This window comes from Vicugna pacos, chromosome 15, assembly GCF_048564905.1.
Source record: "Vicugna pacos chromosome 15, VicPac4, whole genome shotgun sequence".
NCBI classification, from domain to species: Eukaryota; Metazoa; Chordata; class Mammalia; order Artiodactyla; family Camelidae; genus Vicugna; species Vicugna pacos.
Window position 1 is genome coordinate 59342449 of NC_133001.1, and position 27430 is coordinate 59369878.

Below are 27430 nucleotides of genomic sequence, written 5' to 3' on the forward strand. Positions count from 1 at the left end.
AGGAACGCACAGCTGCACAGAACTTCTTGGGGTCTCAAGGAGCTCCTGGACCTTGAGCAAGCACAGCTGTGCCTCGTGGTGCAGCAAAGACCAGCATCCCACCCTCAGGGCCCAAGGTCTGAGGAAGGGCTCTCGGTGTGTCGGGGCAGCCGCGCACATGAGATTGTGCCTGACCTGCAAGGGTCACAGGCGGTTACACTGGGCAACACTGCCCTGCAGGCGGAGTCACCCCGCTCACAGGTGGAGACACTGAGGCTCAAGGTCGCCCAGGTTGTCCCAGGTGGCCTGAGTCCCGAGCAGCCGGCCTGGAGCCGGAGCTGAGAGCACGAAGCAGGCACAGAGCGCAGGCGACCCGGAGGCCTGGAGAGGCTCCCTGACGCGGGAGCACTTCCTGGGTTCTCTCCACCCGGGCCTGCCCTGCTGCCCGCTACACCGCCTTCTGTCCCTGATGGAACCGAACCGTCGGGAAGGGCTGCCCCATCCCGCCCAGGAACCTGCCCGGCCCCTTCCCCCGCACGGCTCCAACCAGACCCTGGGGTCCCAGGTGACCCATGTCTCCCCTTCCAGGTGAAAGTCTGAATGAAGGACGAAGCCACACGCAGTGCTGCTTTGTGTAGCAGCTTGTGCTTTAATAAGTCAGCCAATGGCACTGCGTCCTGGCACTTCCTGTCACCACGACCTCTCCCCAAGGTGGCAGCTCCAGCGCTCCATCTGCTGCCTCCAGTGCGTCCAGAGAGCAGGGGCTCCCTGTCACCCTCAGCCTCGTGGAGCCCAGGCCCACGTGCAGCGCAGCCGCAGGGGGCTGCTCGACCCTCACACTCAGGCCCCAAGTCTGCGCCGAAGGCCTGATGTGCATCAAATCGCTGCAGGCTTGTTAAACGCGGATTCTGACTGGAGCTGAGAGGCTAGATTTCTCCCAGTGCCAAGGGAGGCTGGTGCGCTGGCCTGCGGACCACACTTTGAGAATAACGTTCTACCAACTGCACTGTCCAATACAGCAGTCATCTTTATTTTAAATTAAATTTAACTTTAAATGAAGTTAAGTTAAACAAAATTTAAAATGCAGACCCTCTGTCTCACTAGCTAAATTTGAAGATTCTCCAACAGAATCAGAGCCCTTCCGTCACGGCGGGACGCTCTGCTGGACAGCCTGGTGGGGTGAGGACACAGGAGCAGGCAGTGGGGGGAGGGCTGCCCCAGGGCCGCAGCCCCGAGCCCGAGACGAGGCCACTCCTGGTGCTCTGGACGGGGCGTCCATGCTCCCATCTGAGCCCTGACCAGATACAGAGGGTTTCCGGTGGGAAGGGCGGGGCCAGACAGAGGCATCTGCAGGGTAAGTTTGGTGCCACCATCCACATCCCCAGCTTTCCCAGGTGACGAGAGAGGAGATGTCACCAGCATTAGTGAGAGGTGCTGGCTTCCCTGGGTGGGCGCCTCCTCCCCCACAGAGACCAGGAGAACCACCCAGTTGCCGATCCCTAGAACCACAGTAATGGGGTTATTGTATAAAGTCCCTAAGTTTGGGGGTGGTTTGTTAAGCTACCTGATACACTCCATTTGGGATAACCCCATCTTGTAAAGCAGACTTTCCCTCCCACCATCGGTGATGCAAACCGTGTGCTTCCCCAGCTTCCTTTACACGTAGGGCACAGACACGTTCAAAGCCACCATGGGCAGAATGTTCCCTGAGGGGTGCCTCTGTATTCGTGCAGTGCGCAACCTGTGCAGACACACAGGGTGGCCCTGGAAACCTAGGTGCCCAGACAGACTCGCCCCTGATGCTGAATGTGGAGGTCGTGCACGGCAGGGATGGCTACCCCTGCCTGCAGCCGGCAGAGGGACCCCGCGGGCCCGCGTTCAGCATGATGTATGGGCCTTGTTCCTTCCGTGTAGCGCCCCAGACATTCTCTAGTCTTTCCAAAATTCCTGTGAACTCCCCAAAAGCTTTCAACAAATTCCCTGTCTGCTTAAATTAGCCAGACAGATGTTCTTGATTACAGCTAAGAATCATCCTCTGTCCTCGGTCCTGATCTGCTGAATTAAACCAGGTTATGCCTGGTGACACCCCCGAGCCCTCAGCTGCCTCCCACCCCCAAGGAGGCAGGTGGGCGCACTGTCCAAACAGTCAGCAGAGGTGGCCGTCCCACATGGGCTGATGTGAGGGCCATCTTTCAGGTCTAGGTGAGGCGGGAATGTCCAGACAGAGGCTGCCCTGGGGAGAGCCGAATGACGCCTGTCACTAGCCTGGCTACCTCCTGCGGTTCTCGCCGCAGCCCCACTGACACCCCGCAGGGTGCCCAGGGCGGCAGGGCCGCTGGGACCGAGGTCAAGCGGCAGCCCTTTGCTGGAGCGTCTCTCCCGGCCGTCAGGGCGCACGGTGCTCCTCCTGGCTAGTCGGTGTTTGTCGGGCCTCCACGGTTGCGGCCCCCTGGGGACACACGCAGACCTGGATGAGAAACCACGCGGAGCAGGGCTGGGCGTTTCCCGAAGCCCCGGGTCTGGGCGGGCCGTCCTCCCTCCCTGCTGCCCTGTGTCTTTGTGCGTCTCACTCCCTCCTCGGGGTCTAACTGATCCCCACTCCTCGGTCCCTCTCTCTCTGTCTCTGTTACACACACACACACACACACAGGAACCCCAGCCTCTGTGCAGCCGGCACACTAGCGGCCTCGGACCCCTCCCCGCGCCCACAGCATCTTGTCGCAGACGCGCGTCCTCCTGCGGCCGCTGGGTGGCAGTGTGGACACACAGGTGCGCGCTTGCCCGCCGGGCAGCCCCGGGCTGCCTCTCGGTGCCCATCCATCTCACGCTCCACGGAGGGCTCTGAAAAGAACACGTACACCAGCTTTTCGGTCACGCCTCGCTGCGGCACCTAATAAATCCTGGCTCTCCCCTCCACAGACTGTCTCCCGCTGCTCCGCGGATCAGTTGCCGCAGCCTCCACCTCAGGCCCCGTCTGGAGGAGCTGGGGCTAAATTAGCCGCAGAGCTGCTGGCTTCATGCCAGTCGCTCACACCCTGTCAAATTCTCTTGGAAACCGTCGGGCCCTGCAGAGGTGTGTGGCCCAGCACAGACAAAGGCAGGCGTGTCTTTCCTGCGCTCAGTGTGAGCACAGAGTCTCTGAAGGGAGCTGAGTGGAGGTGGGGCAGGAGGGGGCGGGAGCAGGAGAAGGTGGGGGCAGGAGGGGTGGGGGCAGAAGGGATGCAGATCAGCGCCCTTTGGTCTAGCCTGAGAGTCGAGAGAACAGAGATGCTTCCATCCCGCCTCCTCACCTGCCAGTGAGGAGCAGAGACCCAGCGAGGCGCGGGCTGGCCCTGGGCTGCACTGAGCCCGGGAGGAGTCCACCCCAAACCCAGGCTGCCCCGTCCAGCTGACTGAGGGCAGTCGCAGGGGCACCAGGGAAGCTCAGGCTTCAGGACCTCCTCCCAGGCCCCTCCCAGGCCCCTCCCGACCGCAGCCACCATGAGATCAGCTCACCTGTACAGGCCCTCTTGGGACCAAATCTGCCCCAGGCAAGAGGGGGGCGTGTCCTGTGCAGGGCGGGCAGCTGGGCCCCTCAGGACCGTTCGCATGGGCGGGGATGCCCGACTGCCCCGCTGGCCTGCAGGGGCCGTGGGGCTCCCACGGGAGCCAGACCAGGGCCTGCTGCTTTGGCCCCTGTGGTTCCCACAGCAACAGCAGCCTGTCCTGAGCTCGGTCCTCAGGGCACGTGAAGAGGACCAGTCCCCTTGGGAGAAAGCCGTCAGCTCTCCAGGCCTTCCCTCCAGGGCAGTCACTATACAAACATCCCACAGACGGAGTCCACAACAGCGGGCAGCCAGGGCCTGGCTCCCAAGACGCACAGACACACGGGAGGCCCTGGACGGCTGTCTCCCCACTGCCCCTTATCGCCCCAACCCCAGCTGTCTTCCTTTGTGTGTGCAAGTCTGCGTGTTTCCTTTGGAAAGTGAACACGTGCATTCTTTTTTACTAGGGATTCTGATGCACAAAAAGAACCATGGTGACTGTGGCCGGCAGCTCTGGAATGGCCCCCGGTGGTCCCGCCTCCAGGAAACCCGTCCCCGAGTGCAGGTTGGACCTGGTGACTGGCTCCTAAGACCAGAATGCAGACGGTGGTGATGTCACTTCCAGGGGTGGGCTCACACTCTGGCTCCGGCCCTCCCATGCTGCCCGGAGGCAGCCAGTGGTTGCGTGGGTTGCTGCCCAGGGCAGAGGCGCCCAGCAAGGAACCCACGAGGAGCTGAATCCCACCCGCCACCTCCCAGTCGGTTGTGGGTGGTGAGACGGTGCCCCACCGCGCCCTGGGGGGAGCCCTGACGGTGAGGGCGCTGACGTTTTTGTCCCCAGCTGCTGTTTTCGGGTGACTGTGATACAGAAATAGGTAACAATACAGCTAGTAAAGAAACTGAGAGCGAAAAATAACACCACACATTCAGTTGTCAAATGCAGAGGATTTTTTTTCCCTGAACTCCGGGTTTGCGGCAAAGCAAAATTGTTTCTAGTTGGTTAACAGTGAAAAGGAATGTGTGACTTAATATAATTTAAAGAAACATTGGCCGAAGTTAAAAGGACTCTTTTCCATACGGAAATGAAAAGGAGGAAAGTAGCGTAAGAGCCCGCCGCGCGTCTGCGCTTCTGTGGGGCGAAGGGCGGAGGCGCCGCTTCCCGCCTGGGACGCGGCCGCGGGCAGGGCTGAGGGACGCTTACATAACGGACATCTGGGCGTCAGTACGAGTAATAAAACTTCAGGTCTTCAGAAATAACACCCACAAGCACTGTTTTTTTCACCTAAGCCTGCGCCGTTCTCTAAGGTTCAGAAAAGGAGCCTGTACTGGGAAACCCGCACCCCTGCCGGGGGACAGTGGCGGCGGGAAGCCCCGCCCCCGACCGCGAGGACGGCTGGCGCCGCCGCCTGGGGGGCGGGGGGCTGCCACCTGCCAGCGCTGCAGAGGCAGGGCCTCGGCTACACGTGCTCCTTGTCGAACTCGCACAGGAAGTGCATGGTGAGGTGGCAGGCCACGTCGTTCCAGCCCCCGGACGCCACCATCTCCACGCAGTCCTCCTCGTCGTAGGCGTTGTTGGGCTCCCCGCTGCGCCACTTGTTGAAGGTCTGCATGGGCGAGCGGTCCGCGTACACGAAGGTGCCCTCCCGCTCCAGGTCGTTGATGCCGATGAAGACGCGCGCCAGGCCGGCCTGCGCGATGTAGGCGGCCAGCAGGCCGTTGGCGGCCTCGTCCTTGGGCATGCCCAGGGTGCCGCCGCGGCCCTGGCAGGCCAGCTGCGCGTCCACGTAGCGCTTCTCCTCCTTCACCAGCAGGTAGATCTTCTGATCCGTCTCGCGCACGCCGGCAACAGCTGCGGGGCAGGCGGGGCGGGGGTGAGCGCCCGCGTCTCTGTAGCAACCCCGCGCCCCTGTGCCTTCGGGGGCATGGGGACAGGGAGGCACGGAGAACGTACCGTTCTTGATGAACTTTAACTCTGCCGTCAGCTGGGTGACCTGGTTGTCCATCTCCCCGATGGCCTTCCTCAGCTGGCTGCACTCACACGGGATGCCTGTGGGGACCAGGGCTGCCGTGTTAGGGAGATTAGCCAAGGGGGCGGGCTCAGAAAAGGAGGAGGCAGCCCTCCCCAAAGTGCGGGCCGCGCGGGCCTCCGAGGCTGTGGGGGAGACCCGGGGCTTTTCCTGACGGCAGGGAGAAGGCATGGAAGGGGTTAACAGGGGAACCCCCCAAGGTCAGAGTCACCTTTGAAAATCTCTCTGGCTGCTGTGGGAAGAAAGTAGGGAGGTTGGAAAGGCAAGAGGGGGTGGGGGGTGACCATCACCAAGGGAGGAGTGTCCATGCAGTGACACTGGGGAGCAGAGAATTCGCGCCATTTGAGAAAATGGTGGGGGTGGAACCGTTGGGTGACGTCAAGTCATGAGGCCTCTGGTTAGCTGTCTGCTCCCGGCCCCCTGGAGAGGACCCTGATCTTCCTCCTGCAAAGATCTCCGCATGGTCAGGAGACTTCTCAGAACGTCACTCGGCCACCACAGCGTTTGGGGGGCCCATCGCCTGTGGGGACACTGCCAGCTCGTTTCTCCAGCAGACCTGGAGTGGAGCCACCGCTCCCGCCCACCTCTGCTCTGGCTGCCCCTTTCCCCGAGAGATTCCATTGCGCGGGGTTCTCAGCCCATGTTTCCAGTCTGAACCTACCCTTCAGTGTTCGACCTCATCTTCCGAACTCCCACCCCTCCTCCCTCACCCAGAGCCCAGACACCCCCACCCCCACCCCCACTCTCGGTCCTTTCCGCACGTGGGCACCTGCAACGATGCTGGTGGATTTGTTTGTCTTTAGTGGAACTCTCTCGAAGGTGAACTTTCTAAGGCACGTGCTATCTTTGAGTTCACTGAGGTCTGAGGTGTTGACGCTTCCTGGAGAGATGGATCCGGTGTGACCCTGACAGGCCCCCTCAGCTCCCGCAGCCAGGGCCCACCCAGAGACTCGGACTCCGTGTCCTGCACTTCAGTCTAGGCCTGCGAAGTGGCTCCTGTGGCCAACACGTGGTGGGAAAGAGGACTAGGGGGTGCAGACCAGTCAGGATGGTGTTTCAGTAACTGGGCTGGGGCCGTGAGAGCCTGAGTGACAAGGTGGCAGGAACAGGAAACCGGACAGACGTGCAGGACAGTCTGGGGGACAGCCTGGCGGGCGGTGGGAGAGGCCACATGTGGACAACACGAACCTGGCGAGGAGAGGGGTTGAGTGGCTGGTGGGTCTGAACTGTGGGGCCAAACCCCAGAGATGCAGGGAGCAGTCCGGCCACATGGAGACAGAAAAGGGCAGCAGACAGGGCTCCACAGAGGAGGAGAGAAAGTGGGGGGCGGGGCGGCAGGCAGGGAGGATGGGTGGGTCTGCCCACAGCTGGGCCACACGGGCATAGGGTGGGGATGGCCAGCAGGGAAGTCGGTGAAGTCGGCTGAGCCGGGCGGGGGTCCCCGCTGACCTCTGGGGGAGCTCAGCAGAGGGTCATGGGGAGTCCTTGCAAGGACGTCCAGAATGAGGGAAAAAGGAAAGTGTGGAGGTGCTTCTCAGAGACGCTGGGGTTCAGAGGAAGGGGGAGACGCTGAGGCTCCCAGGGACGGGTTAGGGGAGGAGGAGAGCGCTTTAGGACGGTGATCCGAGCAGAACTACAACGAGATACGACAGCACGGAGTCGGCAAGCAGACCACAGCCTCAAACAGAACGCAGAAATACCAGGGGATGGTCCACGAGAGCGTGTGCGGGACAGGAGGGCTCGTCAGTCTCCTGAGCTGTTTTCCAGCCTGTCACCGTTTTAGTTCATGATTTATACTTTTAAATGTGCAGTTTTAATACATTTTTTTTAAAAATCACCAGATTCTTTGTGCCATACCTGGTTCTCCACTGGGGCCAGGGGGTCCTATGTCACCAGAATCTCCCTTTTCACCTGAAAAAGAGAAGCAAGGCCAAGGTCACCAAGCAGGGTGGGATGTGCTTCACAAGTTCAGAACATCCAGAGTAGCGTGTTGTTTCTCCTCCGTGCTGTGCCCTGGGACTCCTCCCAGACCCTCCTTCTGTTCTGCGGGGGATTAATTCCTCAGGCCCTGTTCACGTGGCCTGGAACGTGTACATGTCACCGGACTTCACAGGACAGCCTGCAGCCTCAGCGCCCAGTGCCGGTTCTCTCCGGGTCCCTGGCGAGAGCAGGAGCATTCGGGCAGAGCACGTGAAGTGCGCGCTGGGTGGGCCCTGGCGACGCTCTCATCCAGGCTCAGGAGCACGCCCGGCCATGCGGAGATCACGGCCTCCTGGTCCCTCTCTGAGAGGCAGCGTGGCGTCACGGGGGCACAGCCACCGGGAGACCCACTGGACAGGACATGCCACATAGCCACCCTGCCATCCCTCTTCTCCCCAGTTATACAATAAGAGGTAGAGGAAACTCTTGGTGATAGTGCTCTCCAGCTGCTCTGCAATCAGACAACGAGTATTTACTTCGAAATCACAGGAGTGTCCCTAATGCACTGTCTTTCTTCTCCCACAGAGGGCCTAAGCGTCTCAGCTGGCCTGGGACAGCGGAGGGGCAGTGGCTTCTCCGTCCTTGGAGATGCGTTTTCATCTGACCTGGTGGGAGCAAGCTCAGTGGTCTCCATCCAAATGACCCCTTTGCTTTCTTTTATCCACATCAGGAGCTTGAAGACGACTTGAGGTTCAGAGTCGGAGACGGAGCGGGTCACATACACAACCCATGGAGGGTCTCCTTGGCAAGGGGTCCCCTGGAGAGACCCTGACATTTATCCTGAGCCCGTGCTGGATATTAACAGCACACACGTCCCTGCTTGTACACGGATGTCGACTGCATCCTTCACCGTAGCTGAAACGGGGAAGGACTCCAGATGGCCATCAGCAGGTGGACAGATGAATAAAACATGGTCCACTCAGGCAATAGACTATCACTCGGCCTTGTGAAGGAAGGAAACTTGGACACGTGCAACCACATCGCATAATGCAAACAGCATACTAAAGGAAATGACAAAAACGGACAAATGTTGCACAATTCCATTTATATGAAATACCTAAGTAGGCAAATTCATAGAGACAGAAAGCAGATTCGAGGTTGCCAGGGGCTGGAGCGGGCAGGCAGTCACTGCTTCACAAGCACCGTCTCTCTTTGGGGCCATTACATAGCGGTGATGGCTGCACGACACTGCAAACGAGCTTAACGTCACTAAATTGTACACTTAACAGGTAAAATGGGGGCGGGGCACAGCTCGGTGGTAGAGCACATGCTTAGCTGCACGAGGTCCTGAGTTCACTCATTTAAAAATTTTTAAAGATTTTTTTAAATTTTTTAAGTTTAAATTAAAAATAAAAATAGTTAAAAATTAATTTTTTAAAAACTAAAAATAAAAAAAGTTAAAATGACATATTTTATGTCACAAATGTTTTAACACAGTTTTTAAAGTTTTTTCAAAGCGAACACACCCCTCTCTGCACCATGCGTATCTGTGTGCTTTTTAACGAATCCGTGAGCAAATGCTTCCCACGGGTTTGGCAGGACGAGAGACCCGTGAGGTCCTCGCCCCGCAATCAGAGCAGACCACGTGGCCCACTCACAGCTCAATGCCCGGGGAACGTGGGCGCCACCGCCAGACTCCCTCCTGTCCCCGGCTCGAAGCAGCTCTGGTGCCCCGGGCCCTCCCCAGCCTGGGTCTCCGGGCTCTGCACCCACGACAGGACCCTCGGGGAGCCGTCCACAAGGCTGGCGGCCCCTGGCCTCCCCGACCCCATGCCCCCTGCGGCCCAGCACGGACGCCAGGTAAGCCAAGGGCTCTAAAAACGTCTGCCCGCTGAGTGAGGGTGGGGGCGGGAGAGCGGGGCAGGCGGAGCGACCCCCTAGCTGCCCTGGGCCTGGCTCCTGAGCAGCCCGCCCCCGGGGCTGCGCGGGGCGGGGGGCACCGAGGTCGGAGGGCGCCCGTGCCGCTTCCTGCTGCTGCGGTCCTCCTGCGCCTCATGCTCACGGGCAGCCAGCCCGCAGCCACGAAAGCCTGAGCCGCCCTAGCGGGAGGTGGACGGTGTTTCGGGAACACGGTCCTGCCATGGCTCAGATGGGGTTCGCGATCCCCCCCAGGCGGCATGTGGACCCTGGGGACCAGAGCACTACCCCAGCCCAGTGACACACAGTCAACTCTGATCGCGCCCCACACACACACTGGGACAGACCTGACCACGTACAAAGCACACAAATAAACACGGCCACCAGCCCGTCACTCTCCGAGGGCCCAGGCGTGAGCACTGGGAGGGGACGGGGGCCAGAGGCATGTCAGAAATACCTTTAGAACCAATGGGACCAATTTTTCCATGGCGGCCCACAACGCCTTTCTGTCCTTTGTCACCCACGTCTCCTGTAGAAAACAATGAGATCAGAGTTGGTCGAGGCACAGGCAACCCAGGACACCTGCTTGCCATCTCACGTGAACACGCACGCACACGCACACGCACGTACACACACGCACGCGTGAGAGGCTGAACCCAGGACGGCTCTCCATCTCCTCAACGTCATGTATGGCAGGAGGCTCTTCACATGTCACCTGCTGATGTTTTTCCAAAGGAAGACGCGCGTCCCCTACGGCCACACTCCACAGAGGAGGCCACACGGTCCACCCGTGTCCTCATCTCAGCCAGGGCTCCTGGGAGCAGAGCACCTCCAGCCAGCGAATCCGCCTCTGTGACACTCCCTAACCCCGACCAGGTGGAGAGCGGAGGGCAGAGCGCAGGCTGCGGCGAGCTGCGGCTGGCGTGGAGACACACCACACGCCGCTGGCTTGTGCACATTCGCTGGTCACAAAGCACGTGCACGTCACCCTCTTACTTGGTCACAGAAGTGACTCACTGCACAGACAGGTGCTTGCCTGGGTCAGGTACCTAGTCAAGCCACGACGGAGGGGACCCTGGCCACGGATACCGAGTGCTGGGCGTGACGCCGGAGACACGAGAGTGACGGTGGGGAATCGGGGAGATAAGGAGACAATTGTCACTCGTGTAACAAGTACTGTAATAGGAGAGGCACAGGGCTCGAGGAGGCCCCGGCGAGGGGCCCCAACCCAGCGAGGGGCTGGACAAAGGCATCAGGAGGGGTGACGCGTCAGCCGAGCCATGGGGAGTAGGGAGAAGAGAGCCACCCGCTGGGGTTGATGTCACTGTACCTCTGATCACACAGGTAGAGGGCCTGGAAGGGGCAGAGACAGGCCATCGGGGAGATGAGGCCAGAGGGACAGCGGGACCCAAGCTCCTGGCCCGTCATTGGGGGTGGGGGTACCATTCCCTGGGACCCGAGGGCAGGAAAGGGAGGGACGCCCCAAGGTCAAAATGCCCTAGGACAGGCCCGGGGACATGTCCAGCCAGCCTGCGGGGACGGGGTCTGGGGTGGGGGGGGGGCCCGGGGCCACGCGTGCACCGCGTAACTGACAACACAGCCCTGGACCCTTCCCGCCAGCGGGTGGCTGGGATCTAGCCTTTCTGTGTCGAGTCCTGACACCGTTGCACCTGATTAATTCTCCAGCGGGGAAGCAGCAGAGCAGTGAGAGGGACAAGGCAGCAAGAAAAACGGTTTTCAGGCAACCAGCCAGTCAACAGCACTCGCCCTGTGGGCAGAAAAAGAGACGGTGCTGAAACCACCGGCAAGCGTGGCCTGTGGTAACGGATGCCAGCAGCCACTCGTAGGGCATGGGGAGGGCTCTCCATGGCTGGAGGAGGGACAGGGGCCTGGGACACCCCCGCCCCCGTCTCTAAGCGACAGCCCACAGCCCCCCGGGGAACTCTCCTGGCCCGGCCCGGACGGCTCCCGTCACTAGAGCTGTTGCTCCGTTGACTTGCTGGCCTGCTCCCTCCAGCCGAAGCTCTGGTTTTACAGCCAGAGGGACACAAGGCTAGTTTGATCCGCCTTCCACGGGGCAATCCTTCCAATGATTAGAACCTGTTTTCTCTCAGAACTCCCCCTTCCAGCTCCCGCATCCTGTCTTCGCTCCTCCGCAGGAGTGTCACGCCCCCAGGTAGCCCTGACCACCATCACCCCCTGCTGTGGGCTGAATTGGCCCCCCAAACTCGAGGCTGAAGCCCCAGCCTCCATGTGATGCATCGGGAGGTGGTCGGGGTTAGAGGCGATCAGGGGGGCGGGGCCCCAGGGTGGGATCCATGCTCTGGTCCGAGCCGGCCGTCCTGTCTCCACCAGGTGAGGACATGGGGAGCAGGCAGCCACCTGCAGCCCAGGAAGACAGTCCTCCCCAGGCCCTGACCGTGTAGACGCCCTGCCCTGGGAACCCCGCCTCCAGAGCCGTGAGCAATCAGCATCGGGTGTCCCAGCCGCCCGTCCGTGGTATTTGGTTACGTCCCATGAGCTACTGAGACACGCCCCTTGTCTGGACCCTCTGTCCACAAACGCGCTCTGAGCTCACAGACGGTACAGAGTTTCTGCTCGGCCCCTGGCAGAGTGTCCCAGAGAACAGCTGGTGTCCCGGAGGCATACCCTGCCCTCAGCGGTGTTCCAAGGCCTCGGGCCACCGTCAGGGCAACCTGCCTTGCACCCTTTCTTCAGAGGCCGCCGTGGCCCTTCCCTAACTCTTGGGGGTGGCCGTGCTGAGGTCCCGGTGGGGACGTGAGGGCTAGCACAGCCGGGCTGAGCAGGACGAATGTCAGGCTGACCTCAGTGTCTATGCTTCTCTTCCTGCCACATCTGCCCGAATCTCGGCGCGGTTTTGCTTCTTTTCACACGGTTTCCTCAGTGACCGGCAGGGTCTGCTGGGCACTAGCCATGATGTCCTCACAGGAAGTGCAGACCCGCTGACTTAAACTCCAGCTCCGTCGGGCAGTCCCGTGAGGACAGTGCCCAGGGCAGGAGGCGGCCTCGGGGACCGCCCAACCCAACCGCGTCTTCAGACGGGAAGGCAGAGACCCAGACAGAGGGCTTTGCACAGACAGCCATGAGCTGGGTGGACGGCTCCCAGCACGTGAACCCCACCGGATTCCCACTGGACAGAGGATGGTGGCCTACAGAGCGACCTTCCTGCCCGGGGAACACGCCTTCTTGTTCAAAAGACCAAACACTGCAGAGGAGTCTGGGCCAGGCTTTAATGGGCAGATCGGGGCAGACCGGGGTGAGTGAAGGCCGTCACCTGAAGGGTCTGCTGTCAACTAAGAAGACTCCACCCAGAAAAGCTGGGAACAGGTGTGGGCCTCCTGCCGAGCTGGGGGGTAGCTCCTCCCTGAGACCCTGCAGAGGGAATGCGGAACAACGCGTCCTCCGCTCAGCTCCCACCGAGACGGCTCCCGCGGCCCCAGGCAGACAGGCAGAGGGCGACGAGCCCCGGGGGTGCGTGCCGGGGGGAGATTCCTGGTAAAGCGCTCCCCCCACAAGACCTCCCGGCTTCACAGACCGGCAATCAACGATGCGCTCCGTCTGCTGGAGGGCAGCAAGCGCAGTACACAGCCCGCTCTTGTGGATGCGTCGCAGCTGCAGGTGCCCGGAGCGCCTTTGGCATTCAGCCCGTCTCTGGATTTCACAGCCGACATTTACCGCTGATTCAAGGTCGCTGCTGACACATAGCTCCTGTCCCCAGCGCTCTCCTGCCTTTGGGGAAGTGTGGGACTCGGTCCCTGCTGGGTTCTGAGAAACCAGGCACAAACACAGAATATCGGATGCCAGGTGAGACCCCCAGCTGCCCACGGAGCAGGGGTTGGAGGCGGGCACGGAGCCCAAGCCTGAGGGTGAGGGAGGACAGATGCCCGCAGGTCCGTGGGCCTCAGGGCAGGGGCTCCCGGGGGGCCTGTCACCACACATGGCTGGGCCGGCCCCCGAGGGGACCTCATGGGGCTGGGTGGGGCAGTCCCTGCAAGTCGCCAGGTGAGGCTGCTGTCACTGGTCCAAGAACCAGGCGTGGAGACCCCTGATGTTTGGGATTCGAGAAGGCTGGAGATGCAGGAGGCCAAGGCGGGGGCCAGGCAGCCCCCGGTCTGCACCCCAGCTCTGCCTTCGAAGGCTGAGTCCCTCTGTGCCTCCGTTTTCTCTCTGCAGAATGTTGTCCTGTGATAACTGCTCCTCTCTCACTTGTCTGAGGCCCCAGGCCCACAGCGCTGCCCTCCCGCCCACCCGCCCGCGAGGAGAAGTGTTCATGGGGCTGGCCCTCTGTCTGTCATTCGGCTGCGCCATCTCTGTGCATTCTGACTCACAAAACGAGGGTCATAACAGTAATAACAGCGCCGCCTCCCTGGGTGCTGCCGGAGACTCCTGCTCCATCCGGAAGCTCGTCGGGCACGCAGCAGGTGGGCGTGAGCGTCAGGCGCTGTCGCTGTCAGTGGAACCTCCGAGCTGGGAAGCTGCCGTCCCAAGGGTGGTCCACACCCAGCAACACAGACCCCACCTGGACCTGCACAAATGTGCAGCCTCGGATCCCGGCAGCTCAAGCCCCAGCATCCGCGTGTCAACACAGCCCTGGGTGAGTCCAGGGGCCCAGACCCTGCGGCCAGCCCTCCACGGGCACTGGCTGAGATTCCACCGTCGCCACTCCTTGCCAGCACCAGGTGCAAACCGGAGCGAGCAGCAGAGATGCTTGCCATCAGGCAGCTCTGCTTGCTCCTCCTTCCTTGGTGATAAATTAGAACGCCTCCGGGGATGCTACGTGCCAGAAAAGCGCGTTCACGCGTGTGGCTGGACTTCTGCCTCTCACTGCCATTGCCGCCTTTTATGGGCTGAACTGTGTGTCCCTCCAAGATTCGTGTGTTGACGCTCCAACCCCCGATGTGACTGAATTTGGAGATGGGGCCTTTTAGGAAGTACTCAAGGTCAAATGGGGTCATAGCGTGAGGGACTTATCCTGTAGGACTGGTGTCCCCGTCAGACGAGGAAGAGACAGCAGGGAGACACATGCAGAGGGACGGCCACGTGAGGGCTCAGGGAGAAGGCGGCCATCTGCTCCCCAAGGAGAGGCGCCTCGGGAGAACCAGCCCCACCGACACCGCGGTCTCTGACTTCCAGCCTCCAGGACTGAGAGGGAATGCATGTCTGTCATTTACGCCACCGTGTCTGCAGTGTTGGGGCAGCCCCAGCCGACTGGCGCACTGGTCTCTGGGTCCCCTGACGCCGTCAGCAGGCAACCCAAGGTCACCTGCGACGCTGACTTGCTGTCACCCACAGGCCCTCCCTGGAAAGCCGCCCTCGGGCAGAAGGGCAGTGAGGCTGCAAACCCGCGGAGACTGGGCGGGACCCAGAGCTCTGCTGCCTTCTCCCTGCTTCCTCTTGCTCCTCCAAATGACAAGAAGCTTTTTGCGAAAAGCAAACACATCTCGGCGCCCTGGTTGTGCGGGGTCGCACTTGGATCCTGTTGACAGCCCAGGGCGCTGTGAGCCGCTGGGGCGGCCCTTCTCCATCCCATCCCACTAATGAGACGTGCGCCTCGCACATTTGTCCTCTGGACACGCACCAGGAACGGGGGCAGCTCGCAGCAGGCTGGTAATTCTTATTAATTTTAATGAAGACCTCGCACAGTCCTTTGAAGTGGAGACAGGGCGAAAAAGAGCACTTGGAATCCAGCTTCCTCAGCGATTTTTAACGAAGATAATGTGCACATTACGGAGCCCAGGAAGCCCACTGCTGACGTGGGGTCGCCCTCCACCTTCACACGCCGGGGGGGTCTGCAGCTTCGGAGCCGAGGGGCCCCGGTGGCCCCCCAATCTCGTCTTAGCTGTGTGTCTGGGGAACAGCAGCCTTGAAAGCTGAGATGACACGCTTTCAGCAGGTTGTGTCAGCAAAGCCAGCCCCGCACTGTGTGCACAAGATCACTCTCAGTTCAGTGAAGGACAGCGGGCCCTCTTTGTTATTCCAGAAAAGGCAGCCTTCTGTCAGCCTGCCTGCACTTCGCCTGCAGCTGTTTTGAGTTCCCAGCGGGGGCTGCTCAGTGTGTGATCAGAGACCCCCCAACACACACGGCAAATCCACCCAAGAGGGAGACGCTCCTGCAGCCAGCCCCGCCTCGCACAGCGTGGAAGCTGCGGTGAGAAGGACGCCAGCTGGAGGGTGTCCAGACCCTCGTGACCAGCCTGCAGTCCGGGCCCCCGGGCAGCACCGTGAGATCTCCCACCCCCGCCCCAGGAACTTGGCCGTGCACGTGCTGCATCTCAGCTCCCCTCCCCCACAAACCGAAACTGCATTGTAACTCGATCCCCAGCTGGTCCTGGTGCCCGCACTGCACTGCGGTTTGGGAAGCATCCTTGGAGCAGAGCTGTCCGCTCAGTCGGCAGCAGGGACGCCTCTGCCCACAGACCCCTCTAGAGCCTGGGGAGGGGCAGGTGCACACGCTCCTGAGGCCCTTGGCCGCAGACCAGGTCACCCACAGATTTTAAAGACATTCCAAGACATTGGCTGTCAAGATATTCTTCAAACAGTTGGCAGGGAGGGTATAGCTCAGAGGCAAAGTGCATGCTTATCAAATGCACGAGGTCCTGGGTTCAATCCCCAACACCTCCATTTAAAAAAGAAAACAAAAATAAATAAATAGACCTAATTACCTCCCCCTGCCCCCCAAAGATGTTTTCCAAACAATTGCCTAAGGGCCAGGTCCTTGATGGGAGAAGACTCCAGTCAGGAGCGAGGCGGCAGGTGATGGGCCCCCGCAGAGGGAACGGAAGTGTGCAAAACCCAGGGAGACTGGACACAGGGGAGGAATTCTGAACTCTCTGAAGGGAATTCCTCATACTTTTTCATAAACTAGCAAAAACATAAATACGAGCTTTTAGGCTTTTAGTCTTCTGACCATTTCATAAAGATCGTTACTGGTAGAAATAGCCATCACAAAGCAAAACCGACGTCGGCTAAAACTGCGCAGGGAAAAATTGTCATTAACTAAAAATCGATGGGAGAACCCTCTCTACACAACTGAGCTGAAAATTCCCACCAGGTGCAAATAATGGCACAGAGAGCGTTCAGAGTGGCAGAGGCATCAGGAGGATGTGAGGTGGGGAAAAATAATATACAATTTTTAAACTGTTCAAGGAGTCTGGAAAATTTTTCATGGGAAAAAATGATTCCAGTGAAAATAATTTATAAAAAGTGACAAACCAGCATAAATGGTCTAACTGCACCGCACCAACAGGATTAAGGATTTAAACTGGCTTAACGCAGGCCCTGGAGAAACAGCAACACAGCCTCAAGTCGGAATCAGCGCTTTAGAACGGTCCCAGGTGACTGAGGAGGCCCCCTGAAGGGTGGCTGTCTGCGACGAGAGACTCCGCCCCACCCCCAGAGGTCAATGCCGGAACAGCTCGGAAGCAGGAATAAGGCAGCTGACCGAGCCCCGCTCCCAAGTCCCCAGCTCTCATCCTGTAATAAACAACAGGGAGTAATTCCAAGTACATCATTATTTTGCCTTCACAGGGTGGAAGCTAGGGGCCGGAGCCGTCACAGCTGGTGAGTGGCAAGGCTGGCGCTGACCGGGCCTGCCCCTCCCACAGCCCACCCTTCCCGTTCAATATCTTATAAGAAGAATCTGAAAAAGAATTCATATGTGTGTGTCTATGTGTGACTGGATCACGATGCCATCCACCTGCTAGCACAGCGTTGTAAATCGTCTATAAAAGCCCCTGGACACCTACCAAGACTGATGCTCCCCACTGCCATCCTTAGCAGAACTGAGCCGATGCTAAAACCCGGCAGGTTCCCCCAACCCACCCAACCCCTGGCCCTGCAGCGGTCACTGCTCTCCGTGTGCCGCGCAGCCGGAGCGGAGCACCTTCCGGGAGATCCTGAAATCCATGCAGCCGCACAGTCAGCGAGCAGCAGGGAAAGTCCCTGGAAGGGGGGATGCGGGAGGGCGGGAAGGTGGCCGCCAGAATCCCAGCTGGGGTGGCGGTTGCGGCAAGGAAGGAGACTTGGGACATCCTGTAGCTGAGGCCAGCTCCCCAGCACACCTGAGGCCTGAGCACAGCTCACCATGCGCTTGGCCGCACTGAACCCGGTCTAGCTCTTTGGAGCTTGGCTGCACCTCTTGGTGTCTGGGCTCGGACAAGCCCAAATGCAGCCGTGGTGACCGTCAGCATGTGGGATGTCCGAGGGAGCTGGCCAGCGCTTACAGACCAACGCCTGGCCTCCAGGTAAACCCACACTGCCAACAGGCCCGGCCACAGCCACAGCCACCTTCAAAATAACATGCTAAACGTCACAAACACAGTCCCTGCACGCCGTCGGGGACACCGAACATACAGCCTGCAGGGGGTGCGAGAGGAATTTAAAGAAGAAAACGTGAATGTCCATAATCCTATAGGCCAGAAATATCTACTCCTAACATTTCGATGTCTTTCCCATCTTTTTTATATCTTCTTGTAAATATTTCAATCAACCGCGTGTCTGTTCTTGTATCCTAGTTTACTCCCTTACGTTCGATCTTGCCGTGGCCAGCCCTCCTCCTAAAGACCACCCAAAAGGGGTACTTACTAGCTTTCTGCTGCTTGATGACCCAGATGCACCCCACCTGGGCCAACTTGTTCTCCGTATTCTACGAAGTAGCAAAGACCCCAAAACAAAGCTGTCGACCCCTAGCAAACCCCGTGCTCCACCATCGCCTTCTGGACCGACTGCTTAGCTGTTAGGCAGGTGGACGGGGCTATGAACAGCCAGTCTAGGTTCCTCTGTCCTGCCCAAGCCCCGCCCTGGACTCCACTCCAGAACACACTGCCCCCGGTGGAATTTTCAGTTACCCATGGATACTGGACGTTCATTAAGATGATTTTATCGCTTGAAAAATGCTCACCCTGAAATATAACATTAAATTTAAGAAATAGCGAGGGGGAGGTTATAACCTCATGCCTAGCACGCATGAGGTCCTGGGTTGAAACCCCACTCCCTCCATTAAAAAAAAAAACTCTAAGTAAATAAACCTAATTACCTCCCCCTGCAAAAAAAAAAATTAAGAAATCGGTACAAGCATATATACAGCATAATCACATCAAAGCAGAAGAAGTCACCCCCAAAAGGAAATGTAGCAATAGCAGTGGTTATCGCTGGGGGATTTTGTTACAGGTGATTCTGCTCACTGCTTTTAGATGCACATAAATCTTCTATCATGAGCACACAATACTATTATATGCTGGAAAACTCGAAACAAGGCAGTTTCTGGATCCAGCCCAAATTCCCCTCTGCGTTGCCCTGTGGCCTTCTGCCTCGATTTACCCTTCTGGGTCTGCACACCTGTCTACGCCACTGACGCGGGGGCTCCAGGTTGCGTCCCCCAAGCACTCAGCACCTAACAGCTCTCAGCTCTGTGTTACTGATAGGAAAGCAGAGCGAGCTGGGCTGTTTCCCTGCCCGGCAGCGTTCGTTCTCGTCAGGCGACGCAGACGCGAGAACAGCGCATCCACGGTGGCCGCGGGCGCGCGCTGCCTTTCCAAGTGGGACAGGGAGAGCAATGAGAAAGCTAAATGCTGCGGTAACAGCTGATGCAGAGGAGAGAGCCACCAAGAGGCCACGTTTGCGTGAAATGGCGCGGCTGCCACTCAAACACTGCGACTTTGAAGAAACAGCGATGACATGGCATCATGAAAGGGAACTTGTGACCATCCATAAGCAGGGGTTGAGCACTTCCCAACTGTGAAGCATGACATCGTCCTCACAAGACAACAGAGGAGCACATTTTATCACCCCGTAAATTTCATAATTAGTTCTGCACTGAAACAAGTGACACGATGTATGTGCTGCGCTCTCAACTCCATGAGAAATACAGCAATAAAGTAAAAACGGCGAGCGCTTCGCTCTGAGAGCCTGTTAACGTACTGTCACCCAAGAACTTTGTGAAGCAGTGACGTCGCCGCCCGCGCCCTTTATAGATGAGAAGACGAACAGCCCTGACAGTGCAGCCCACCCCCGGGCCAGCTGGGCGCCCGCGCACAGCGGCCCCAGCCCCTGTCCCGACACCCACGCCCTGTTCCTGGCGGGACCTCCGGGACCCTCACTCCCTCCCGAGCTTTCTCCGCAGACGCGGCCGGAGCACGAAACATGGGAGGGCGGCTCAGCGAGACAGGGCTGCCCAGGGCCCCGCAGGAGGCCGGGGTGCTGACAGCCTGTTTTAAAGTTCATTGTTCCACTTCCGGCAACTTATCTGAAGGAAATACCCAGAGACAAGTACAGAACATACAAGCAGAAGAGTGAAAATACAAAGGCATCGAGAAGGAAAGGACCCAGGAAGGGCTTTTAAAAAGACAAGCCCCCAAAAAGGAGAAAAGACAAGACCACAGAAGACTTAAACACACGAAAAAGGAGCTGACTTCATGCATAGTGAGAGAGGCTGAGTTAAGCCACACGGACGTGGCCTCTTCCTGCCACCAGACAGCATACACGAGAGCAGAGGGTGTGCGGACCCCATCCTCCCGGAGGGCAGATTTACCGCAGTTCAAATGCACGCGTGTTTCCAGCTACAATCACGCTGCCAGGAAGTCACCGTCAAGCTGAACCCAGCCACGCTAGAATGGCATAAACAAGATTATTCTCTGCAGCAAACCCCTGGGAAACGTAACCCTCCAGTAGCAGGAGGCCAGTTAGATGAAGCACGGGTACCACGTTGCTGCGTGAGAACCGTGAGCCGAGCCTGCAGGTCCTCCTGCGGAATGACCTCCAGCAACACCGTTAAGTGAAAAGAGCAAACGCAGAACAGGCCGTGCATGTTGCAACTGTCCGTACAGAAGCAGGAAGACACCGTTCACGGGGCCGTTCGCAGAGCACCGCGGTGGGGATAAATAAACACAACAGTGGTTGTCGCTGGGAGGCCCCCGGAGGGGACAGGAAGCCGACCATTCCCTGTGAATGATTTCTGTGTCTTTGAACTTTGATCCATGAGAACCATTCATTTTTTTTTAATTTGTTATAAGTGAAGGAGAAGTAAGAAATAAAAGTCAGTGCCGGGGCTTGATGGAGGGAGGGTGGTGACGGATGTGCTCTGGGCCCTGACTGTGACCAGGGCTTCACAGGTGTCTGCCGCTGTCAGAGTCGCTGATGGAGCGAGTACATAAATCACACGTCAAAAATGAAAAAAAAAAGTGCATGGGCTTAAAAACAGAACGACCCCCATCTGTGTTGTCACAGTAACTGTTTTTTTTTTTTTTTTTGGCAGGGGAGGTAATTAAGTTTACTTATTTATTTTTGGAGGAGATGCCAGGGATTGAACCCAGAACCTCATGCTTGCTGAGCATGTGCTCTGCCGCTTGAGCTACACCCCCCCATAATAACTTTTTCAAAACTGGAAGCCACCTAAGTCTGATGTTCCGAGGCGGGCTGGGCTGATAGATAAGACCAGTGCGTGTTCTCAGAGAACAGCGTGTGAGCGCCGATGAAGCACTTCCGTGGGCGGTTCTTAATGACGTCTGGAACTTTAAGGCAGCAAGTGCACCCTGATGATGACACGGGTCGACACCACAGAGCGCAGAGCACTGCGCAGCTATGATACAGGCAGGGCTATTTCCTGCCAGTCTCAGCAGGGCCCGGGGCGGGCAGAACTACACTACTTACTAGTGAGGAAGCAGATTCAAGGTGATTAGGGTCCATCAGCCATAAATGGGGGGGCCACAGTGTAACACCCCCATCCCCACCCAAGTCTGTGCTGTCTCTCCTTGCACACCTCCACCCTTGCCTACACCTCCATCCCTGCACCACTGCCCCTGCCTATACTTCCACCCCTTTCTACACCTCCACCCCTGTCTGTACATCTCCATCACTGTCTGCACCATCCCTGCCTGCACCTCCATCCCTGTCTGCATATCTCCATCAGCGTCTACACCACCCCTGCCTGCACCTCCATCCCCGTCTGCACCACCACCTCTGTCTACACCTCCATCACTGCCTGCACCTCCATCCCTGTCTACACCTCAGTCACTGTCTGCACCACCACCTCTGTCTACACCTCCATCACTGTCTGTCTGCACACCCTCACAATTGCACTCATACGGGTAATGATCACAAATGATCCCCATTTTGCACGTGAGGTTGGTGAGGGGCAAAGCCGGTGCTGAATTTCCATGCACGTAACCACCCCGCCAGGCGCACCTCCCAGGAGGCGCTTTGTGTCTTGGTGCCGGGCAGGCTGGAACCGAGCAGCACTGTTTAAAGAGCCCCTCTGCGCCCTCCCTGCTTCACCACCAGGCCTTCTGCCCTCCGGAGTCCTACACGGGAGTCGGATTCCTCTCGAACGCCCCCAGCCCTCTCCCCCCGCAGCCCCGCAGCCCCAGGCAGCAGTACCTTTGTCTCCCGTGGGGCCGACTCTTCCAGGCCGTCCCGGTGCGCCTTTGTCCCCCTTCTCGCCAGCATCCCCTGTGGGAGAATCACACGCCTTTAGGACCTCGTTCTGAGCGCAGGGCCGCAGCGCCTGCACAGGGGGCACCCAGGGAGAGCCCCCTCCCCCCGTCTGTGCCCTTGGCTCCCGCCCCACCCCGGCCCCGGGGCCTTCTTCTTCCCACCCCCTCCGGCCCGGCCGGCAGGAGTGCTCTCGGTGCCCTTGCCCTGGATCTGTTCTCAGGGCTCTGCTTCCTGCCTGACTCGGTCCCTCTGGGCACGCCCTTGTCCCTTTGGTGTGAGCACCCCCCCTCCCCGGGGCACACGCTCCTGCGCAGGGGCAGGGCCCTCCTCCCAGATCCCTTCTCCTGCAACTGGGACCCTGTTCCAGACCACAGTCATCGCCACGTGGCCCCCTCGAGGTCACGGTGGGGCCTTCCTCCTGTGAGCGCGTGTGGCTGCTGACCCGTGGCCACTGGACCGTCCCAGGTGTGCACAGAGCAGCCGACACTCAGGTGCACGAACCACCCCTCGGTGAGAGGCTCAGCTGGGATTACAGATTCCCCATAAAATCCCCCAGACTCATCATCTGGCCTGAAGGCGGGGATGCTTCCTTTAAACACAGGTGAACATGGAGAAAAGCGAAGTGCGTGCCAACAAGATGCAGGAGGCAGGGCCGGCACGTCCCTGCCACGTGCCTGCCACGGCTGCAGCGGCACCGCAGAGCCACTGCCGAAGGGAGTCCACATGCTTGGCACACGCCTGGGGCCCTTGGCTCTCTGGGTAGTTCTCAGGCTTTTTCCTTATCTTCTCAAAAGAAAGGAAACCGCTGCCGGGGCCACCCTTGGAGAAGCGCTGATAGTCTAGCAAGCAACCCCCACGAACAGACTGATCTCACCACCAAGAATCAGCAGGGCACTGGAGGGACAGCGACGGCGGGGGCGAGCGGTAATAACACAGGAAGGTGGACTCACGGGGCCCCAGGACCAAGCTCTGAAATCAGACCCTGGGTATCCCCTCTAAAACCAGAGAACAGGCGTCCACGAGCAAGAGCAGACAGGGATGAAGAGGACCGGCCGGAGACCTCACGCATGAAATTAATTTCTGAAATAAATTACAGGCAGGCTGAGTAACAGGGGCCCGTGACAAAGGCGAATTCCTGAAGCGAGAGATGAGCACGCAGGGCTCCTCACGAGGCAACGCTGGCACAGAAGGAGAGGAAAGTCTTACTTCCGTTTTGAAGGCGTCACGTGGAGAGTGGAAGGAAAAGCCGCCCCAGCTCCAGCATCCATCTTACAGGAGCTCCAGAGAGGAGGGCAGGCCTTCGAAGCCGTGACCGCTGGGAGGGCTTAATGGCTGTGATTTCCCAGCGCTAAGGAAGGGCCCGCAGAGCAGCAGCAGGAGGAACCGGGGGGGATAACCCGGACGAGTCAGAGACAGCACGGAGTGACAAGAATAAAGAGGACGTTCTCTCAGCGACCAGGGGAGAAGGAATTTTTAAACACCGCATGCGTGTGAATGAGCATGAGATTGACAGAGAATTCTCATTAGCAGCACGGGGTCCAAGGACAAAAGGAGGCAAGAACTTCAGCAAAAGGGCCGCAATTTAGTCTGAGATCAGAAAAGGCCTCCCTGATGAAGTGGCTTTTAAGGGAAGCCTGCTGAGCCAGGAAGATGCAGCCACAGGCAGAGAGAGGGGAAGAAGGGACACCTGCCTGGTGGGGTGGGAAGAGACAGGCGGGCTGTGAGCAGACGGCACTCAGACCTCACGCTTAGGGACCCCCAGACGCCCCCGCCGGCTTTAAGGCGGGAAGGACAGTGGTCCCGTGCCTGCATCAGAGGGGGGCCGACCAAGAGGGCAGGGTTGGCGTAACCTTCAAGATTCCGAGTCAGGAGCCAGCGGGGTCCCCACCCACGTCCCACCTCCCCCACTGGACACTGGACGGAGCATTCCTTGAAGACGGAGTCCACAGCCCACCCAGTCGTGTCTCCCTGCGCGCCCGGGGCGGAGCCGCTCCCTGGGCTCCGGTGCTGCCGCCGTCCGTCTCTGCCCTGGGGTCGCTGTGCACCGCGAGCATCACAGACTGTCTGCAAGGTCAGAGGGAAGCCGAGCGGCTTCGTTCATTCACCCAACGCGGACGCGCTGAGTGGGACCAGGAGCCGAGCAGAGGGCGGGCGTCCAGCTGCCGCGTCACTGCCCCACGACGCTCGGGGTACGGTCCCCCGAAGGGGCTCTGCTGTGACGCCAAGCTTTACTTTGCAGGGACAAGAATCTGCAGCGTCCTGAGCTCTTGATGCTACAAGCCCCGAACTCGCTTTTCTCCCCCAGACTTCCTCCTCCGCCCTCGCCCTGCTGCCCAGCGTAAACATCGGAACGAGGACATTCCTGGGCAGCAGGAAGCGGCTCTGTTTCTGGCCGCACACGCTCACCGCCACGAAGGAACTCACGCTGCCCCCGGCCTCCACGTCAGAACGAGACACACACAGACGGTAACCAGGTGCGCTGCGACGTGGGCCTGCGACCGCCCCGTGTGCCCGTGTGCCCGTGTGCCCCAGCGTCCCGCTGTGCACCTTGAATACACACGACTTCTGTTCATCGGCTTCACCTCAACAAAGCTGGACGTTTAAAAAAGAGCAAGAGATCCTGTTTCTAAGGGCTTTAATAAATGTGCCAAGATGCCTCCCCACCAGAGTCGCTGTCTGGCATTGACAGGCGAGCGCGGACTGGACGTGTGAAACAGCGCTGCCTGAAGCCCCAGGATTCAGAACACGAGCTGTGGGTCACCCACGGCCCCAGACACCCCAGCGCAGCCTCAGCACCACGTGGGAGCCTGTCTGTCCACCTGCTGGAGGGCGAGCCCTGGAGAGCAGGGTCCACGTCGGAGTCACTGACGGACCCCTCCACTGAAGAACCGCATGGCGGGTGCGCCCTGCCGACGCTCCGTCTGTGCACGTGGGAGGGACAGGAGTGACGCCAGGACCGCTCTCTGGACCGTGCTCTCGCCTGGCCATCCAGCAGCTCGTCACCGACCACAGCACAGTGTTAAGTGGTGAGAAGTCACTGCTGAGGCGAGGTGAGGTGACCCGAGGTGGGCCACCCGTGGAGAAGGAAGCACCGCACAGGGGCCCACCGAGCACACGGCCCGAACAAGCTCATCTCCGGAGTCTGCAGAAGCCGTCACCGATGCAGATTTCAAAAAGCATCTTCTCGGAAGTGCCCTTGAGATGGGCTTGCAAACCAGAGTTACCTGACGCTGACACCGCCCTGATTTCACCGCTGAATTGCAGAGAGCCTGGCCTGTCCCCCCGTGAGTGTCCGCACACTCCCAGCACTGCGCTCAGCGGTGCGCACGGCTGCCAACAGTTCGGGTTTTCCTTCTAGTTTCTGTCCCCGTTTCTGTGGACTGGTACGTTTTTAATGAGATTAGGAAGGGACTGTGTAAAATGTCTGGCTCTTTCTATGATAATGAATAGACTTTTCAACCACTCCTTCACCCTCGTCCCAGGGTGTGTCCCCAGGTTACCGGAGATTCGCTCTGGAGTCAGGAGCTGTGTGCCTGGGAGGCCCCAAGTGATTCAGAAGCAGAGACGTCATGGCCGCCCAGTTTAGTCACTGACCTCCTGCACCTGCATGCGTGCGCCCTGGAGACATCGCCACCATTTAATCCTGACAAAACCCTGAGGCTGTGCCACTTCCCGATGTGGTGGACGGAGGCCTCACACGGCTCGTCCGGTAAACTCAGGCCACGTGTCTCAAAGCCTGCTTCCTTCCATCGCCCGCGTGGCCGTAGAAAGACGGGCCACACATCTGAAGTCAGACGGCACCCCGGGACCCAGGAGAGGTGGGATGGCCGCACAGCTCCCCCGCGGCACCTGGGGGAGCAGCTAGCAATCTGCACCAGCAGAACCAGCAGCTACACAGAGGCCTGGAGCCCCCCACCCCCCCCACCATGCGGGGGCCTGAGCTACTTGCGGGCATCCCGCCCCCGGACGCCAGCGTGAAGGGGGTCAGGACCAGGAGTCCCCCCGCACCTGGACGGGCCAGTGGCTCCCACGGCGAAGGCCCTGCCCTCTCTCCCACCGCATCACACATCTAAGCCTGCGGGTTCACTCACAGACCCCACACCCCGGGGGCCGGGCTGAAATCGCTCCCACCCGAACGTCTGAGTGAGCAGCGCAGCATCTAAGCTTGAGCTTTTCTGACATAATTAGACGTTTTCAAAGTGGGTCAGCGGGTTGGTCATCAGTGACCACACAGGGCCGGCTGGCACGTGTGGGCGGCAGGCCTGTCGTCCTGGAGGGTCTCCAGACGTCCCGGTCCTGATGCCAGCCGCCCCGCCGCCCCCGAGCTCCCACTCTCGGGCCCACCGTCCTCGTCTGTCCTCAGCTGGGGCCCTGCCTGCCGCGTGGCCTGGTCTCCAGAGGTGCCCGCCCTGTCGTTGGCTGGGTCTCCCTCCTCAGAGGTCCACAGACTCTAATGTGAGTCCACCTGCTCCAACGTCACCACAGGGGGAGGCTGCTGGCGTCTCGCAAAGGCCCGTTTGGCAGAGTCTAGGCTCAGGGTCCATGTAGCCTGAGAGGGGACGTGGGACCCCGCCTTCTGCTCTGAGGAGCCTGAGGCCCCAGGGCCAGACGCCCCCACGTGCTGCAGCACTGTCCCTGTCTTGAAATGCTTTCTAACTTCTGAACAAGGGGCCCTGGGACCGCGAATCGCGGGCTGGTCCTGCGTGGGAACCATGAGGCTTGGGGCGTCTTGTCCACGCTTTGGAGAAACCAGTGACTTCTGAGATGAGACGCGCTCTGAGGGCTCAGCCACCCCCGTGCTGGCGCCCCACCCCCACCCCAGTCTGCAGAGCCAGCTTGCCCTGCAGGTAAACTGCAGACCAAGCAGCAGGGTGGATGCTGTGAGTTTTAGGAGAAGGAATGAAGAGCTCTCGGTGCCCAGCGCAGGGGTGTGGGTTCCAGAGTGGGGCACCCAGTCGGACAGCTCGCTGGGTCCTGATCCGGCAGTGGACCAGGGGAGAGTGGCTTGTCCTGAGGGTCCCCGCGGGTGGCGTGTGCCCGGCGGGGACAGATCTCAGTTGCCTTCACACGGTCCCTGCAGGGAGGGCTGAGCACAAATAAAGGGCTGCAGAATTACAGAATCCCAGCCGAAGAGAGCAGAGACATCGTGCAGTCCCACCCTTGACTTCACCGGAGGGGAAACCAAGGCCACCAACGTGGCCCGCGGTCTGACCCTGCGCCGGCACCGGGGCTCAGGACACGGATGACCCCCGTGCCAGCTGCACACGGCTCCCCGCCTGCCGGCTGGCCTCTCCCCACAGCAGGGACGTTACCTTTGAGGCCGGGGACAAGAATCTGCACAGAGCAGGCGTCGTCCGCCGTCTGCTGAGGACGCCCAGCTCGGAGCACGGACAGGAAGGTCAGGCTGATCAGAGCCAGACGCCTCTTCATAATGAGCCTCACAGGACGCTGACCCCTGAGGGAAGGAAGGAAGGCATAAACAGTGACAGGAATTCCGAAAGCCCGACAGCAAGTGACAGTGTGCAGGCCACACCGGCCACCCCACCCCTCCGAGGGGCCAGGGCCGCAGCTGCCCGGAGCCCCTCCCATCGTTTTGCTCTCCCTCCCTCCCTC

At 59.6% G+C, this 27430-nt stretch overlaps 1 protein-coding gene and 1 long non-coding RNA gene across 2 annotated transcripts in view; one reads left to right on the plus strand and one right to left on the minus strand.

Moving 5' to 3' along the window:
- The window catches only part of LOC116283451 (uncharacterized), a 33684-nt gene extending 29258 nt beyond the window's left edge, over nt 1-4426 (plus strand). The window contains exon 4 of the long non-coding RNA XR_012059251.1: nt 3971-4426. This is a non-coding gene — a long non-coding RNA (uncharacterized lncRNA). The remainder of the gene's footprint in view (nt 1-3970) is intronic.
- Nucleotides 4427-4439: 13 nt separating this feature from the next.
- On the minus strand, nt 4440-27394 carry COLEC11 (collectin subfamily member 11). Its single transcript, XM_006211760.4, has 6 exons — nt 27130-27394; nt 21761-21832; nt 9825-9896; nt 7388-7441; nt 5455-5550; nt 4440-5352 (listed from the first exon to the last, which is right to left on the minus strand). The coding sequence occupies exons 1-6, from the start codon at nt 27245-27247 to the stop codon at nt 4961-4963; spliced, it is 804 nt and encodes a 267-aa protein (XP_006211822.2). The 5' UTR covers nt 27248-27394; the 3' UTR covers nt 4440-4960.
- Between the last annotated feature and the right edge of the window lie 36 nt (nt 27395-27430).

Bases quoted from the DNA above. Each gene is read 5' to 3' on its own strand.
- COLEC11 (XM_006211760.4), bottom strand. From the start codon at position 27,247: ATGAAGAGGCGTCTGGCTCTGATCAGCCTGACCTTCCTGTCCGTGCTC. The intron at 21,833-27,129 runs GTAACGTCCCTG...ATTCTCCCACAG, and splicing joins TCTTGTCCCCGGCCTCAAAG to GGGATGCTGGCGAGAAGGGG. The intron at 5,353-5,454 runs GTACGTTCTCCG...CCTGCCCCGCAG, and splicing joins GTTAAAGTTCATCAAGAACG to CTGTTGCCGGCGTGCGCGAG.